Source organism: Dendroctonus ponderosae, unplaced genomic scaffold, assembly GCF_020466585.1.
Source record: "Dendroctonus ponderosae isolate FM_Combo_2020 unplaced genomic scaffold, Dpon_F_20191213v2 Dpon_F_20191213_6, whole genome shotgun sequence".
Lineage (NCBI taxonomy): Eukaryota > Metazoa > Arthropoda > Insecta > Coleoptera > Curculionidae > Dendroctonus > Dendroctonus ponderosae.
Window position 1 is genome coordinate 7394334 of NW_026018814.1, and position 15140 is coordinate 7409473.

Consider the following 15140-nt stretch of genomic DNA (forward strand, 5'->3'; position numbering starts at 1 on the left):
AATGGAGCAGGACATCCCGATAAAGTTGTTATGGGGAAGGAGCGCTTACGCTGCTAACAAAATAACGTCGAATTAGGGAGGAACGATAAAACTTTGTTGGCCACGAATGGCTATCTTCTGATAAACGTTCAACATCTCAAAATTTAATTTGAAAGTAAGTCCACCTTGAACATACAAAATGTTATGCCTGCCTTGGTCAGAAATAGAAGCAAAAATCTTCTTTTTTTCGGACAAAATTGGTTGTCAAAATCTTATTGTTGAGTGTTTTTCCTAAATCATAAAGACACAGCAAATGTCACATTAAAAACGAATTTTTAATCAAAAGGTAATAACGAAATATCATCTAGAGGGAATTCTTTGACACTTATGTATACTCAAGCTGATATGCTTTGCTTGTATGCTCAAGCAAAATTTAAATTTGTATAGAAATTAAAAACGAACATTCTAATAAATTGATAAACAGGGCTCAATTAATACAAATCTGTTAAAATTTCTTTTAACTTTTCGTTTTATTTCAAATTGTCAATTTTTCGCCCCCACTTAAATCACATTATTTAAAATACAAAGATTAAAAAGTAACTTTTGTATGTCAGTTAATCAAATTACATTAAATTCAAATGTATGTTTCTTTGATCTAATTCAAATTTTAGCATAAGAAACCATGTAGCGCTGAAATTAAATGAACATCAAGAGAAGAACACAATTCTCTTGCTCTATAAATGAATGCATCTTCCTTAACTTTACATGGTTTTGTTAATAGTTTCTTGCCGAAATTTGTTGAAGCACCTTTTTTTTTGTCGAATTTTGTGGCAATTATCAAATGCAAGTTGAGAATTATATGATCTATAAAATTATTTGTTTTTCTTTATGAGTGGTGGATATTTAATTGTCTTGTTTTCCCTATACAAATTTTATATTTTTATAAAGGGAGTATTTTGAATTTTTAATTTTGTCATAATTTTTTACTTTTGAAATTTTGCTTATAATTGTATTTGTAGTTTTGGAGATGACGTTTCAATGTTGAATTTATGTTAAAGTCCCGGAATAAATGAAATCAAACAGTTTGTCATTGAGTTATTTTCATTTGGTTTTAATTATAGATTTTCAATTTCAGTCAAACATTTGTCAATTAAGGAAATTTAAACATTCTTTGACAAAATGTTTTCTTTGGAAAAATTTGATCGTTGGCTAGTAATGTTTGGTCCATGTACAAAGTTGGTTTTATTTACTGATTTTCCTTGTCGGTAAACAATGCAGACGCCACTCTTAGAGGATTTAATTGGCAATTTCAGGATTTACTAACATTTATCGACACCAATAGGATTTTTAATCATTCGCTTAACTTTCAAGCTTCAACAATTTTGCGAACCTCAGTAGAGTCTTAAAAACAAATTAAACATAGACGACTAATATAAATATTTGTACATAATTGCGATCTGATATTTTATATAGACTCTTTGTTCAGTGATGTAAATAGTTCCATTTAATCTGCCCGTAACTGAGCAGAAATAATTCTATTTAAAACCGAGCTTTATTAAAATAAATAAAAGCTCATGGAGGTTTAACAGAGCATTAGAATAATAGAGAAATGAAGATTAAGTATATAAAAAAACTTAAAACCGTGCGTAAACAAGAAGGTGCATCATGCTGCTGCTGATTTCGAGGCTTTTTTGATAATGGAGACAAAATTTTCTTGGCCGTTTTACTTTTACAATCAAAACAACAGGAACTCGTTTGTATTGTCTGAAAATTACAGAACAATTTTGAACTCCAGCTTATGCTTACTGAAGTGATTAATTATTTTCACAAGAAAAAAACGATAATATCTCTCAACTCTCTCAAACGACTTTTCACTTAAAGGGTTTGGAGAAGAAATCATCCGAACATAATACCATTTGTCTACGGCCAGCCACTAACTCAGCCACTCAAACGGTTATCTTCGCTTCTGCATCACTGAGTTGTTATATTTTCGCTATTCTTATAAGAACAGTTATCTGCTGAGCGCTTATGTGTCCATCATATTATTGGCTAGTATTGAAACTTTCAGATTAAGCTGCTTGGGAGTTTTCATCGAAGAAGACTTTTTCAGAAACAACTGCGCTTGTTAATCTAGCTGGCAATTAATAATTAGAACACCTACGGTGAAGACGTTTCTGACACTCTTGGGCTTTAATATTAGCGGCGGGAAGAGAATAGATTGCTAATTATGGTAAATAGGAGCGCTCTATGTGTTTTCCATTTATGTTGCACACAAATGTGCCTAGTTTGTTCCCCATCGTAGATATTTAACTAAGTGTTGTGATTATGTACGTGAGAGTTCAGCGTGATGTTAGTTTACTTTAATATGGTAATTATTATGTTGGTATAATGTGAGTAATGAGGGTATTTGAGTGCTAATGTGAATCGGTAGCAATGTTTGTTCACTTACCCCGCCTTTTAGGAATCCTCCTGCCAGCTGAGACGCTTGCAATTTTCTTGGCCTGGGGATGCAAAATTTAGCATTATCTATAGCTATAACTATTGAAATACCGTAAGGACCAATTATTTCAACCGATGGTCAATTTCCGGCTGGTAAAACAATCTCAATAAAACTTATATGTGAGCACTAAAGCGCGCGGCAGTAAAATAAAAATTAAGTTATTAAAGCAAGCGCCTGTTAATTCTAATTTGAAAACCGCTCTTAAAACTAGCGTAAATCCCGCAGAGATAATAATATACTCACTTTATCACCGGCTTAAGAACAAGATGTGAATACAAAACCTATTGGGGAGTTATTGTTATGAGATTTTTATACAAAATACGCGGCTTTCCCATGTGAATAGCTATTATATGGAGAATTGAGACGGTCCTCAGGTGTTTCACCCATCTTTTGTTATCGACGGTAAATAAACTGCTACGATCACCAGTGATAAATTGCCACCTTCGAAAGGTCAGAAGTGTTCTAGGGCTTTATTAATGTGTAGTTTGACGATAAGGGCTTGGAGACGCTTAAGAAGGGCTGCTCTGACCTTTGAACGGATTTAATTGAACCGGGGAATGGTTGTAAAGACAAATTCGCTGACAAACTCTGATTGAGGGCGTTCACCGTTCTAGTGGGGGTTGCAATCAACTATCCAGAGAAAAAATTGCAATTTGCGAAGAACCTTGCAGATCTATATAAAATGTAATAACAGCAACCAGCAGCCAAATAACAGTGATTCCATATTCAGATTCCTACTAAAGTTGAGAATATATATATAATAATATCTTGGAATAAAATACTTCTTTCCAAGCCATAGAAGTAATATCTTATAGGGAAGCACGGCAAACTCTAAAATTCTATTCTCGTAGCAGTGTAATATAAACTTTTTGCGAATATTACACTTTAACTTACGATAACTGTGTTAGAATTCTACTGCGTCTGAATTGTAAATTACGCCAGTCAAATATTTCTTTATAACAATGAGGAAACTTTATTGCTCGCAATATATATTAGGGCTGGATTTCTTGCGAATATTTGCCGTTAAATTGGCTTAGCTTATGGATTTTTTCCTGTGGAAACGAACAAGTGATCGAGCAGGAGTTATCATTTGCTTTGTCCATAATGAGAAGATAGAGATTTAGTACGATTGAAAACTGCAGAATTTTGCAGAAAAGCTCATTTTTATTCAACATTTTGATTAGGCAAAAGATTTACAGTCGCACTTAATTTTGCAAATGTGGCTAGTCAAATAAAATTAGCGTTTGAAAAATTAATAGTTAATTAGTTTGATGAAGATGGTTTGAATAGCCAAAGGAACTGGACAAATTAAATTAAAGGACATATTCCTGTTTAGTGCTGGCAATTAAATACGACAAACAAACCCATTCAATCTAAACGCATCTCATATTTCTATTAATCGGTAAACGATTCATCATCATAATTAACATGCTCTAATTGTTTATTGGAAAATCACAATTTCGTGTCGTGATAAGTTCCAATTATTTGCTCAAACTGAAACACATTGATCTATAATAGGATCGCAATGAAATCAAGTGATTTATACCGAAGGCGAAAACACACTTAACTTATATTGATAATAAAAATGTTTTTGTCGCTCCTTGTGAGCGATGCAATTTAATCAAGAACCTTATCAGGGCAAGTACTACTCAGAAACCTCATTATATTGAACGAAAAATAGCAACATTAACTTGAAAAAAAATGCTTTAATCAAACATAATTTTATGTGATTTATGGCCAATTCTAAGAAAATTCCCAGACCGTGCAACATTAAACCTACCCTTTGGGCCCTGGCTAGGCCATGAAATTTATCATCCTTGTTAAGGTAACCGATTAAAAATTCAAATTAAAAACATTTAGTGGGGCCACTTTAAAATGAGTCCCGCTGTGGGCCCTTCATAAACGATTCCGGCTTGGACACCGCATAGAAGCAAAGTTAAGCGATAAATCAATCGCTGGCAGGTGAGGAAGTTTGATTCTTTTAGCTTCAGCTTTGCGGCTTTTACAGACTTTCAATTCATTTGATTGTTCCCTTTGATCAAACCTGATATTGTTCAGTTTAATGAAACCTCTTTATTTATGTGTATTTTCAATTAAATTTTAATCTATTATATCTGTAGTTCTCCACCTGGAAGCTATTAGGAAACATGAAAAGATCCGCTACTGAAAGCCACTAGAATATTTCGTCGTTTTGCGTCGCTTTTCAGCTAAAGATCGGTGTCACCAAACCTCACCTACATATAAATCAAGCACGACGAAGCAGTTTAGTCCCTTCGAAGCGTCTGGATAGCCACTAACGCCCTTCATCCACAGATATAATTTATGAACGGGCTTGGTGGTTCAAACAATAATTGAAGTGGTCCGAGGGGTAATGAACTCCGTCTTCTAAGTGGTCGCATTTTTCATTCTCCAAGTACGTGTCTGGGACATTTATTTCAATAACATCTAGACTTTGTCTGTGTGTGTTGAACGTTTGCTTTAGTCGGGTTTAGGTACGATGTTTATGGAATGGATGTTTTTTTATTAGAAGTTGGGAATTTAAGTAAAACTATTAGCTGCAAATGAGGCCCCGTTTCCCATCTAATAGATTTTCTTCAAAACACCTAAAAATTCAGCCAACAGTGGCATTAATCAAGCGAGTTTGGATGAGATTTCGATAATAATAAGCTGAATCCCTTAGCGTTCTTGTGAAGTTGCTGCTGTCGAAGTCGACATGAACCAGCCCAAACTTTGCCCTATGAACGTTCCAAATTCAAATGTGCACAAAACATTGGTTGAAAATCCTACTTATAGTAGCTGTTCCATTCGAACGAATCCAGCAAACTCCAGTAAGTGTAGCCTACAACATTAACCCCATCTGCACACATGGAAAGTCGCACCTGCTCCAAAGAGTCCTGCAACGAACATTCTTCAATCTTCCTTCTGAAACAATAGCACTAAATACAGCACCTGGATAAACTGGATCCGATCCCAATCGGTCAAATTTCCATCACTAGAATATCCATTTTCCGTAATAAAAATCTCTGGGTCGCCATAAGTGTCCTTAATATGCTTCAGCACGCTTCTCAATGCTGGTGCATGCAGCTTAAAAGCATATCATGTACTTTCCAAGCTTTTCTTCCAAGCGTAAAAAAATGCTCACCACAAATCCGATATTACTCTGCGGTAGGTCGATATTTTCCATACGGGTTACTTGTCGATCATTCTCCCAAGATAGTTCATTGGTGTACGGGGCAGGAGTGACATGATTAACGGAATAATGATTCAGAAAAAACAGGTCGAATGTGCCCTTTAAAATGCGACGTTCCAAGCAGGAGAACTTCGGTAATCTCGAGCTTGAGAAATTTTGAGCTGCGCTTTTATTAGCTAAAAGGTTCTTGAGGTCTTGGGGGTAATCGCCGTATACAATGGGATTAGCTAACCAGCCTAACTAAAGAAAAATAGCTGATTTTGCAAAAGGGATCCAGGTGAAATATATTCTCGAATGTAGTATAGAAAATTCGGGCGTTTTCCAACAAGTTTCCAGCAAAATAGGTGGTAATTCTAATCACCAGCGATGATAGATAACAATGTTTGTTTAATTAGAAGATTACCCATTATTTCAACTAAAATGTTCTGAATTTGATGTAATGTTCAATTTGAAAATTTTGATTGGTGATAGAATGAATGGCCAGTCAATTTTGCCGCAACTTACATCGAATAAATTCGCTCTTTCGGCAGCCTCATCATCCTCCGTAGAATTGGAGTATGGCACATTTTCGTCCAAATTTAGCACAATCCCTATCTTTCCTAAAAGCTTTTTCAAAAAGCCACTCAACACATTGTATATATATTTACCATTTTGCATTTTCTGGTATTTACTTTCATACAGTCGGTAAGTTTTGGCATGAGCCAGTAGCACGTGATGACCACAAAGATATTCGTAGATTCCCAGTGGAAGTTCAGTGAAAAAATATTCTGTTATTGTATTGGGAACATCCTGGCAAAACGTTCTCGGTTCATTAATTGTAGCCCAAAGTTTCACCTTGAGAGGGAAATCACAAAACGTTCAGAATCAAGAGGGATCAATACTATTCAAGACAACTAATATACCCTGTCTCCAAACAATTCGAAAGCCAAATCAGCAAAATCGACAAAGTAGTCCACTATTTTGGGATTAGCCCACTCTCCAACATAACTGAATGTGTAGGGCGTGTCCCAGTGAAAAATTGTCACCAAGGGCTCAATTCCGGCTTCCAATAGGGCATTGATGAGATTATTGTAATATTCCACTCCGGCCTCATTGACTTCATATCGAAATCCTAAAAACTTTGGTGTTATTCAGCCTGGAAACATTTCCTAGTCAGCCACAACCCTTGGGCAATATTCTGGTCCAAGACAAAGAAAACCTGTAATAGTCCACTCCAATATCCTTTAACGCATTCACATCATCCAGATATTTATGATAGGAATTGCTGGCGTTGTTTCCATTTGCCTTTAGGTAAATGTTGGCAAACCAGTCCCACCAATTACGCCCTTTTCCATCATCCAAGTAACCACCTTCCACCTGGTAAGCAGAGGATGCGGTGGCAAATTTAAAATCTGCAGGAAACGATGTAAGAGAACATGTGGAGGAATTTTCGGCTTCTGAATGTCTGAAAGATAAACTCTGACTAAACCTTGAATGGCCAACAAAACTGCACAATTTATTTGGATGTATGTTTGTCTTACCGTATTTCGAAAATTAGTAGCAATACAACGAAAATTTTCACCATGGCTAGCAAGCATTCACTAAGCTCATTGTTGTTTAATAAATGAGACAGAAATGCAATGATCTAACAATGAGATTTTTTTATTAGCAGAATATCGTAAAATGTGATTTAGAAGGATTACGTTTATTAAATGAAAACATAATCATAAAGATCTGCGATTTAAACAAATTTCAGCGGCCTATACGCGTGACTAAGCAAAATACGTTTTGTTCTATAAATGTCCCATTCAAAATCGGCCATCGGTTTGAAGGCTAAAGTACAATAGTATAAAAATTAACTGTCAGTACCGCCAGCATACTCTTTTAAGCGCAAAAAGCCGCAAAAATGTACGGAACTAAATGCGATTTACCACCCTCAGTTACTAAATTCCAGCAGATCAACTAAACGACCCAATCCCATAGAATAGATGTGCATTTCCCTTGGGGCGGGTTTCGAAATACAGCCTGGCACAAATATATTTATATTTTTTGCCGAGTGAATTTTTATGCGTCTTATACACCAACAAATTCTTATTTATCCCCACATTTGAACCTTTTCCGAAACTGCCGGATATCTTTTTAATTTGTTTGGGGTGTTATATATGGCGAAGCGAGGGCTCTGCGTTACTTCGCCTTCGTCTGATTTATAGGCGACCATCTAAGGATTGACCCGAAGCCTTTCATGAAATTTGCTTTCCTTTGTAGGCTTACTTTGGAAAGTTATGTTTTATTTTATTGACCAGACTGAAAGCCCGGCTTATTTCGCCCAAACGAGTTTACGCTTCCTTCTAGAACAAACGCACTCTGCCAGTCTGGAGAAGAAATTTGCTAATCCCAGTAGTACAGTTGGGCTCATAAAAAACATGGATGGTGCCCAGTCAATGCAATGAAACTAACAAAGCCAGAAAGTCTGCTAAGATTTTTAAATTTTGCTTTGAATATCAGACAATGCGTATTTTTATTGGGATGCTTACACCCACCAATTTATCTAAAAAATAAAATTTAAAACTTAAATTGGTTCTTTCCATAAAAGCATCAGTTAATGCATGCTACTTATCTTTATGTCTTTTTATAGTACGCTAGTGGTAATATCGGTAATATAAATTTCGATCATTTAGTATATAAACACAATTAGAAATAGGTAGTAGAAAATGATAACAGTTTTTCTACATACCGGGGAGTCAAAACGGTCATAGGAAAGAAAAGCCAAGCAGTAAGTGAATAGTAAGTAAAATGAAATCTGATTGTAGGCGATTTTTTTAATGTTTTGGATAAAAGCCTTTCAATCGCGTTCTTTTAGCGATGAGTGTGAATCAGGTCGTACCCACTTAGATGGATTGTAACTAGATGGGGTAAATTGTAACACCCAATATGAGCATAATTTCACTATTAAAGGATTCATTATTATAATCACATTTTATATTGTCTTATAGTTGTTTTCAATAAGAGTCTTAAAGTGTGAAATAAATATTTACTTTGAAGTACAATACGTAAGAGAGCATAAGCGCATTTTATACAACTCACTATCGCATATATTTAGTACGTTAACTAACCCATTTGTTCATATAAACATTAATTTTAATCCCCTCAATCCAACTATTTTACGCAACGACAATCAAAACGGCATTCTTATCAATTAACAAACTCTTTAAATATAGTAAATATTATAAAATGCGCATTGTTCGCACAAATGCACCGATAAAAAGGTTATAAAATGGGAGCATGCGAATATGCGTTTCGCACGGACGAATTGTCTTCAAGCAAAGAGTGGAGGCGCTGGGTGACTTTATATCACCACTTTCTGCTATTATAAACCGAAACTGCTTACAGAATTTCTCTGTTGCTTTCCTTTTAAGAAAAATACTTTACATTACTAGTGCTACAATGAGCGGCTTACAACTACTGTAAAAAGTTATTGTCGTGTAAGTCTAGATAAAAGATTTTAGAAAAAAATAATTGACACAGTTTTAGTGGTGTAGTAGAAGCTACCATTCTTCATCAATGGCTTCAATGGCTTCAAGGGCCAATTTATGACTTATTTTTTTTTAAATAAGCACATAAAATAAATAGAAATGAGCCGCAAAATATCGAATTTTGGCTTGATCGGATCAACTGCAGATCATCCAACATTTGTTTCAATAGCATTTACCACGATTGGGCACCTCACAACTTAATTTTCAACCAAACATTTATTATTAGTTCAAAGCAGTTTTGGTCTTCGATATTCTCATATCTATACCTAATGATAACAACGAAATCGTACCATAATAACGGATTTCACTTCATGCGTTTCTACCAGTTCTGTTCCAAACAGTTCCGTTTTCCTATTTTCTCTCTCTAAAAGAACTCTCGTATCTTTCAGCCTGTGTCATTTTCGTAAGTATTTATCGGTGTATCCGATTTTAGATAAACATTTGATTCTTCAAAACTGATCATTCCAAAATAGCTTCATTTGGTATTAATATACTAGATACTCCAGTAAGGGGAAAGCACTTCTTATAGTCAAAATATTTTCAACAGCAATACATATAGTTTGGTGCTGTAGATTTTGATAAATGCTCACCATGGACACGTTGGAATCTATTGAGTAAATGTGTTCAGTTCAAGTTCAAATCAGTTCAAACGCACTTTCCACCGATAAATATTTTGATATTGAGGACCATTTTCCAGAAAGAGATCTGGGCAAATAAGATTTCTTTGCATAAGCTTGCCATAGTAACAGCGTGTTATTTGATTGATAAAAAGTCTTATCCAAACACGCGACAGTCTTTCCAACCACGTATCATGAACAAAGCATTATTTTTCTACATTATGAGTAGATTAATTAATTAAACATCCAGATTTTCAAGTTTATATATTATGCAGCTAAAAAATGTTCTCAGCGTAGTACTGGAAAAAGCACGATTCACTGCGCACGATAGGAAACATGTTGCTGACCTTCTTAATTCTTACTGCTGGTATTGGGTAAGATTTTGAACACTCTTAGCAAATTGCTCGATCAGCGCCTACTCACTAGCCAAGTTTGTTATTCATCACTATTTTACTTTTTAGAGTAATTCCTATTTTCTAGTTCCCTCAGTTTTTGAGCAAAAGCTGCTAAAATTGATCAACAGTGCACGTTAATAAATATAGTATTTGTCTTCTAGTTGTAAATGAACTGATTCTTCCAGAAAGAGGACACGCGAATTAAGAATTGGAACTAAAGACAGGTTTGCTGTAACATGGTTAATAAATATTTGCGAATTCGATAAATAATTATTTAATTTTCACGTTTCACGTTATATATATGACGAATTAATTTTTATCAAATAGCTTCAATTCTGCATTTTCACCTAACACCCACTTGAATGAATCCATCTTTCAATCAAACAGTATACAAACTTCCAATCAAACAAACTTTCAGTATTTTGCGTTTCAGGCTCGGTTCGTCATCTGAAAACTCGACAGCAGCTTGCAACCTCACCACATTTCCAGATGATTTCAAATTTGGAGCCGGTTCTTCGGCTTACCAGGTGGAAGGCGGCTATTTAGATGATGGAAAAGGCCGAAGCTGGTGGGATTGGTTTGCCAACACTTACCTATCGGAAAATGGAAATGTTGCATGCGATTCCTATCACAAGTATCAGGAAGATGTGGATGCTTTAGCGGAAATTGGAGTTACACATTATAGATTTTCGATTTCGTGGACCAGGATACTGCCAAAAGGTTCTAGATACTGAGGCGACGAAGGTTGTAAGATGAACAATACTTACTACTTTGCAGGATTCACAAATGATATCAATCAAGCTGGAGTGGACTACTACAATAATCTAATCGACGCCCTAGTGGAAGTTGGAATCGAGCCCTTGGTGACTCTTTTCCACTGGGATACACCATACGTTTTCAGTTATCTTGGCGACTGGACGAATCCAAAAATAGTAGAGTACTTTGTCAACTACGCAGATTTGGCTTTTGAACTGTTTGGCGACCGGGTAATATTTTCTCTAAGAAATAAATCCGTGAATTTTTCCCAATTCGGAACTTTTCTGGGTACAGGTGAAGCTTTGGGGCACAATCAATGAACCTTTATCAATTTGCCAGGAAATTCCCGAACTGATTAGAGATGCGCTTTTTCCAGAACTACCTAGCGGTGTGTTTGAGTACCTTTGTGGCCATCATGTGCTACTCGCTCACGCTAAAACGTATCGATTGTACCAACGCAAGTATAAGAAAACCCAGCAAGGTAGGAACACTTAAAAGTTTGGACGCATTTTAAGATTTATTTTTCTTAAAGGCAAAATGGGAATGGTGATAAGTGCCTCTCCAAAGCTACCTGCCTCCAATTCCAGTGAGGATGCTGAGGCAGTTGAGAGAGCATATTTATTCGATGTGAGTATAATCGACAATCATTTTGTGCGCTGATGAAACTAAATCGTTCCTTCAGCTGGGCTGGTTTGCGAACCCCATAGTATTTGGCGACTATCCTGAGGAAATGAAGCAAATTGTTGCTAACAGAAGCAAAGCGCAAAACTTTTCCTCGTCCAGGTTGCCGAGCTTTTCTTTTCATGAACGCACTCTATTACGGGGATCTTTTGACTTGTTTTATCTCAACAATTACAGCTTTGATAACGTAACACTGGCAGAGCCCAGTGATGAATTAACATGGGAGAATGATAGGCAGGTCACATATGTCGAAAACACCGTTCTTCCTGTGACTAATGTTGGTTTTGTGGTGAGAAATTGAATAAATTGGTTATTTTCTTTAGTAGCATTTGAGGATGTTTTAGATATATCCACCAGCTAGCAGAGGAAGATTCTAAAACACATCAAGGATAATTACAACGATCCGGAAATTATCATAACGGAAAACGGATATTCCAACAAAGGCAATTTGACCGATCAAGACAGAATTCGTTTCATACAGGTTCAGCATTTAATTATACTAATAAATTGCAAACTGTGAAATATTTGAAATTTAGGGACAACTGCAGCAGGTGCGCGTTTCTATGTGCCTGGATGATGTCAACGTTTCTGGATACATGTACTGGAGTTTACTGGACTCATTCGAGTGGAACAGTTACTACACGTAAGAAAATTCGAGATTTACTGTACATTTTTTTTCCAAATTTTTCCTTTAAAGGTCCAAGTTTGGATTGGTCGAGGTGGACTTTGACAGCACAAACTTGACCAGGACTCTAAAGGATTCAGCATATTATTACAAGAATCTTATTGAAACAAGATCAATCCATTAAGAAGGCATATTAGAGCAATCGAAGTTTTGATCTGAATTTTTGTTTTTGCAGTCCTTTTTAACAGATTCCTTCAATTTACCAGTGTAATAAAAGTGTTTGACCTAAAGTTTTGAAGGAAAAAACTCCCGAGTCATAAATGATGATGCTTTAGCAAAGTTTCTTTGAGTGTTCAGATGGAGTGTGAGTTTCAATGGCTCGCTTTCCACTTCATGCTGCTTGAACTGCACGTTTCTTCAAGCATCTTCATTTAACGTCCAGTTCAAAAATGATGGTTTTAGTGTACAAACTGTTGATTGCTGGTGCTGGTTAAAACACTGTAACATTGAATATTTTCGATGAAGGACGACTAAACTAAATTAAAAACGGGTTATTAAAAGACAACAGACCGAGAAAAAACCGCCACTAATTTACATAGAACTAAAACGGCATAATCGAACCCCCTTAACACTGTGCAGCGATCAAAGACACCATTAATTCCAGCTTAAATAAACTCTAACGAATGGCAGGTCGATTCTTCGGGCACGAAACGGTCCCTTTGAAAAGCAGTCGAAATGAAAAAACATCATCACTACAGGTCGGTTTCTTTTGTGGCCCTCAGTGTTGCTAATTCGCCTAATCGGTCCGCTTAATTTCTTCTATTCGATCAATTCTACGTTTTAACTCAGGTTTCTAATCTTTCCAAGTCATCTCAGGTCCAAACTCGAAATTAAAGCATGATCGATCGATCATAAATGGATGGGAATGAAGCAAACGTTTAAGCATTATGATTGTTTATGTATGATTTCAACTAAAGAGTTAAAAGTATCGTCAATTTAAAATTCCTATATTTTTCTAATAAAGCCCGGTGTGATTTTCAAATAATGCTGCCGTTAAATCCTCAAATGGATCTAGATTATGTAGTCGTCCCCCAAGTATTAATTGTATGTTGTATGTGTAAATCTACTCTTTTCGGTGGTTAAAAATAAAACCCCATTAAATGATAATCCTCGAGGGTAGAATTAAAAAATAAATGCAGACAAGCGATTATAAGCAATTTGCGCTTATATAAATTAATCCAGTCTATCCCATTTTATGGCACTGTGCTTTGCCTAATTTAAAAGATCAGAACTCAGACAGAAAAAACAATATCTCCTAGTAAAGTTTAGCGCGATCGCTAAGCCCTGTTTATCATGGAGCGACACTTTTTTATTATTTACGACGAAGTTAGCCGGAACAAACAGCCCAATAAAATCGAGTTTCAATTTCATTTTTCCGGGCCAAAAAAGGAATAAAAAACTTATCACTTATCTCTCAGTTTAATCTGGGACGAGATATAAATCAAATACATTAAGGAATTTTATGGGCGTTTTAATGTTGTGACTTTTGCGACTTGTTTTCGACGATTCAGTTGTAAGAACTTGGCAAAATAGTGCTTTATGAGCCATAATATACATAACAAGCTTTACCTATATGTATATGTATTTTTTTCCATACATTCAACTACCTTCATTGAAAAAGCATTGAAATTCAACAATATAACAACCCACGCAAAATTTCCTAAAAAAATTGTGCTCTCTTATATTCCACTAATTGATTAGAAACAACCAATGGTTTAAATTTAGATAAACTTTTAAATAATCAATACACTCTTTTGCGGTTGGCTTCGTTCAATTGCGTGCTTTTTGCCTTATGCGGACCCGTCAATGATTTTAATTTCAGTGCCCAGAAAGGGGGAAAGCGATAAACCAGCGACAACTTGTTTGCTCTCTAGCCCGCGAGGATAATTAAAAACCTAAAATCTCCACGACGCTCTGAATAGGAATCTTTTCACGGATCTTTTATTACGATATCGGTTTGCACTTTTATGCCGCGTTTTATCGAACGAAGTTGTTTGTGGATTTTAGATTTAGACATCAGAAAAACCCCAAACGCATAATTTGTGATAAGAAAGTTTAACAGTTTAAAATTAATATTTCATAACCATCTGGAAGAAGTTAGCGAACAATATTGCATTTTATTTTAAACTTTTTGCTAGTAATAAGAGCTCTTGCTGAGGCAAAAGCGGGGATTTGAACAGGCCATTTAGCTGGTACTGTGAACGGTTTAAATTCATTCAAATTTCGACCCCCAGGAATAACCATTCAAGCAAGCCTCCATGACCCCAATAAAACCGTTTGTTTAAGATACTTTATTCCCATTGTGTCTTTCTGCGGTGCAGAAAACGAATAAACGTTTTAACTTGAGCACCATTGAATTCTTTTTATGAAGCCATCGAGGTTGCGCTGGCTGAAGTGCAAAGAGGATAAAATCCAGCTGATTCCTGATACCATTTTAGCTGGATATAAAACTTATTTGACTAGTTTTATATCTCCCTAGTGAATATCACTGAGAAGCGGATCTCAAACAGTGATGGCTCGAACTGCTGTGTGTACTAAAAGTCGGGTAAAAAGTCCGAAATTCGCTTCGGATAGGGAAATTTTTACAAAGCTGAAAGTTAGTGCTGAATCTTGGGGGCAGTTTTTCAATTTTTCTTAATCCAGTAAAACGGTCAAAAATCAGCCATGAAAACGTGTAATAGAAGTATTTCACTAGTAGTAGAGAATACGAATAAAATTTTCGAAATACATCGACCCCATTGATGAAGCCATCGGTCAGTGTCAGCTGCTTAGGCAACAGCTCACTTTATCGTTTAGCAATCATGATGGATATATTCTTGAAAAGT

The 15140-nt window shown here is 35.8% G+C and overlaps 2 protein-coding genes across 2 annotated transcripts; one reads left to right on the plus strand and one right to left on the minus strand.

Moving 5' to 3' along the window:
• Positions 1-5035: 5035 nt before the first annotated feature.
• Positions 5036-7452, minus strand: LOC109540526 (myrosinase 1). Its single transcript, XM_019908952.2, has 9 exons — positions 7190-7452; positions 6833-7113; positions 6572-6780; positions 6317-6503; positions 6174-6268; positions 5622-5909; positions 5429-5563; positions 5267-5373; positions 5036-5214 (listed from the first exon to the last, which is right to left on the minus strand). Exons 1-9 carry the CDS (start codon positions 7231-7233, stop codon positions 5091-5093), a joined length of 1470 nt encoding a protein of 489 aa, XP_019764511.2. The 5' UTR covers positions 7234-7452; the 3' UTR covers positions 5036-5090.
• A 2619-nt stretch (positions 7453-10071) lies between these two features.
• LOC109540528 (myrosinase 1) lies at positions 10072-12467 on the plus strand. Its single transcript, XM_048667267.1, has 9 exons — positions 10072-10172; positions 10627-10913; positions 10971-11179; positions 11244-11430; positions 11482-11576; positions 11632-11919; positions 11995-12111; positions 12167-12273; positions 12328-12467. The coding sequence occupies exons 1-9, from the start codon at positions 10135-10137 to the stop codon at positions 12437-12439; spliced, it is 1440 nt and encodes a 479-aa protein (XP_048523224.1). The 5' UTR covers positions 10072-10134; the 3' UTR covers positions 12440-12467.
• The last annotated feature ends 2673 nt before the right edge of the window (positions 12468-15140 follow it).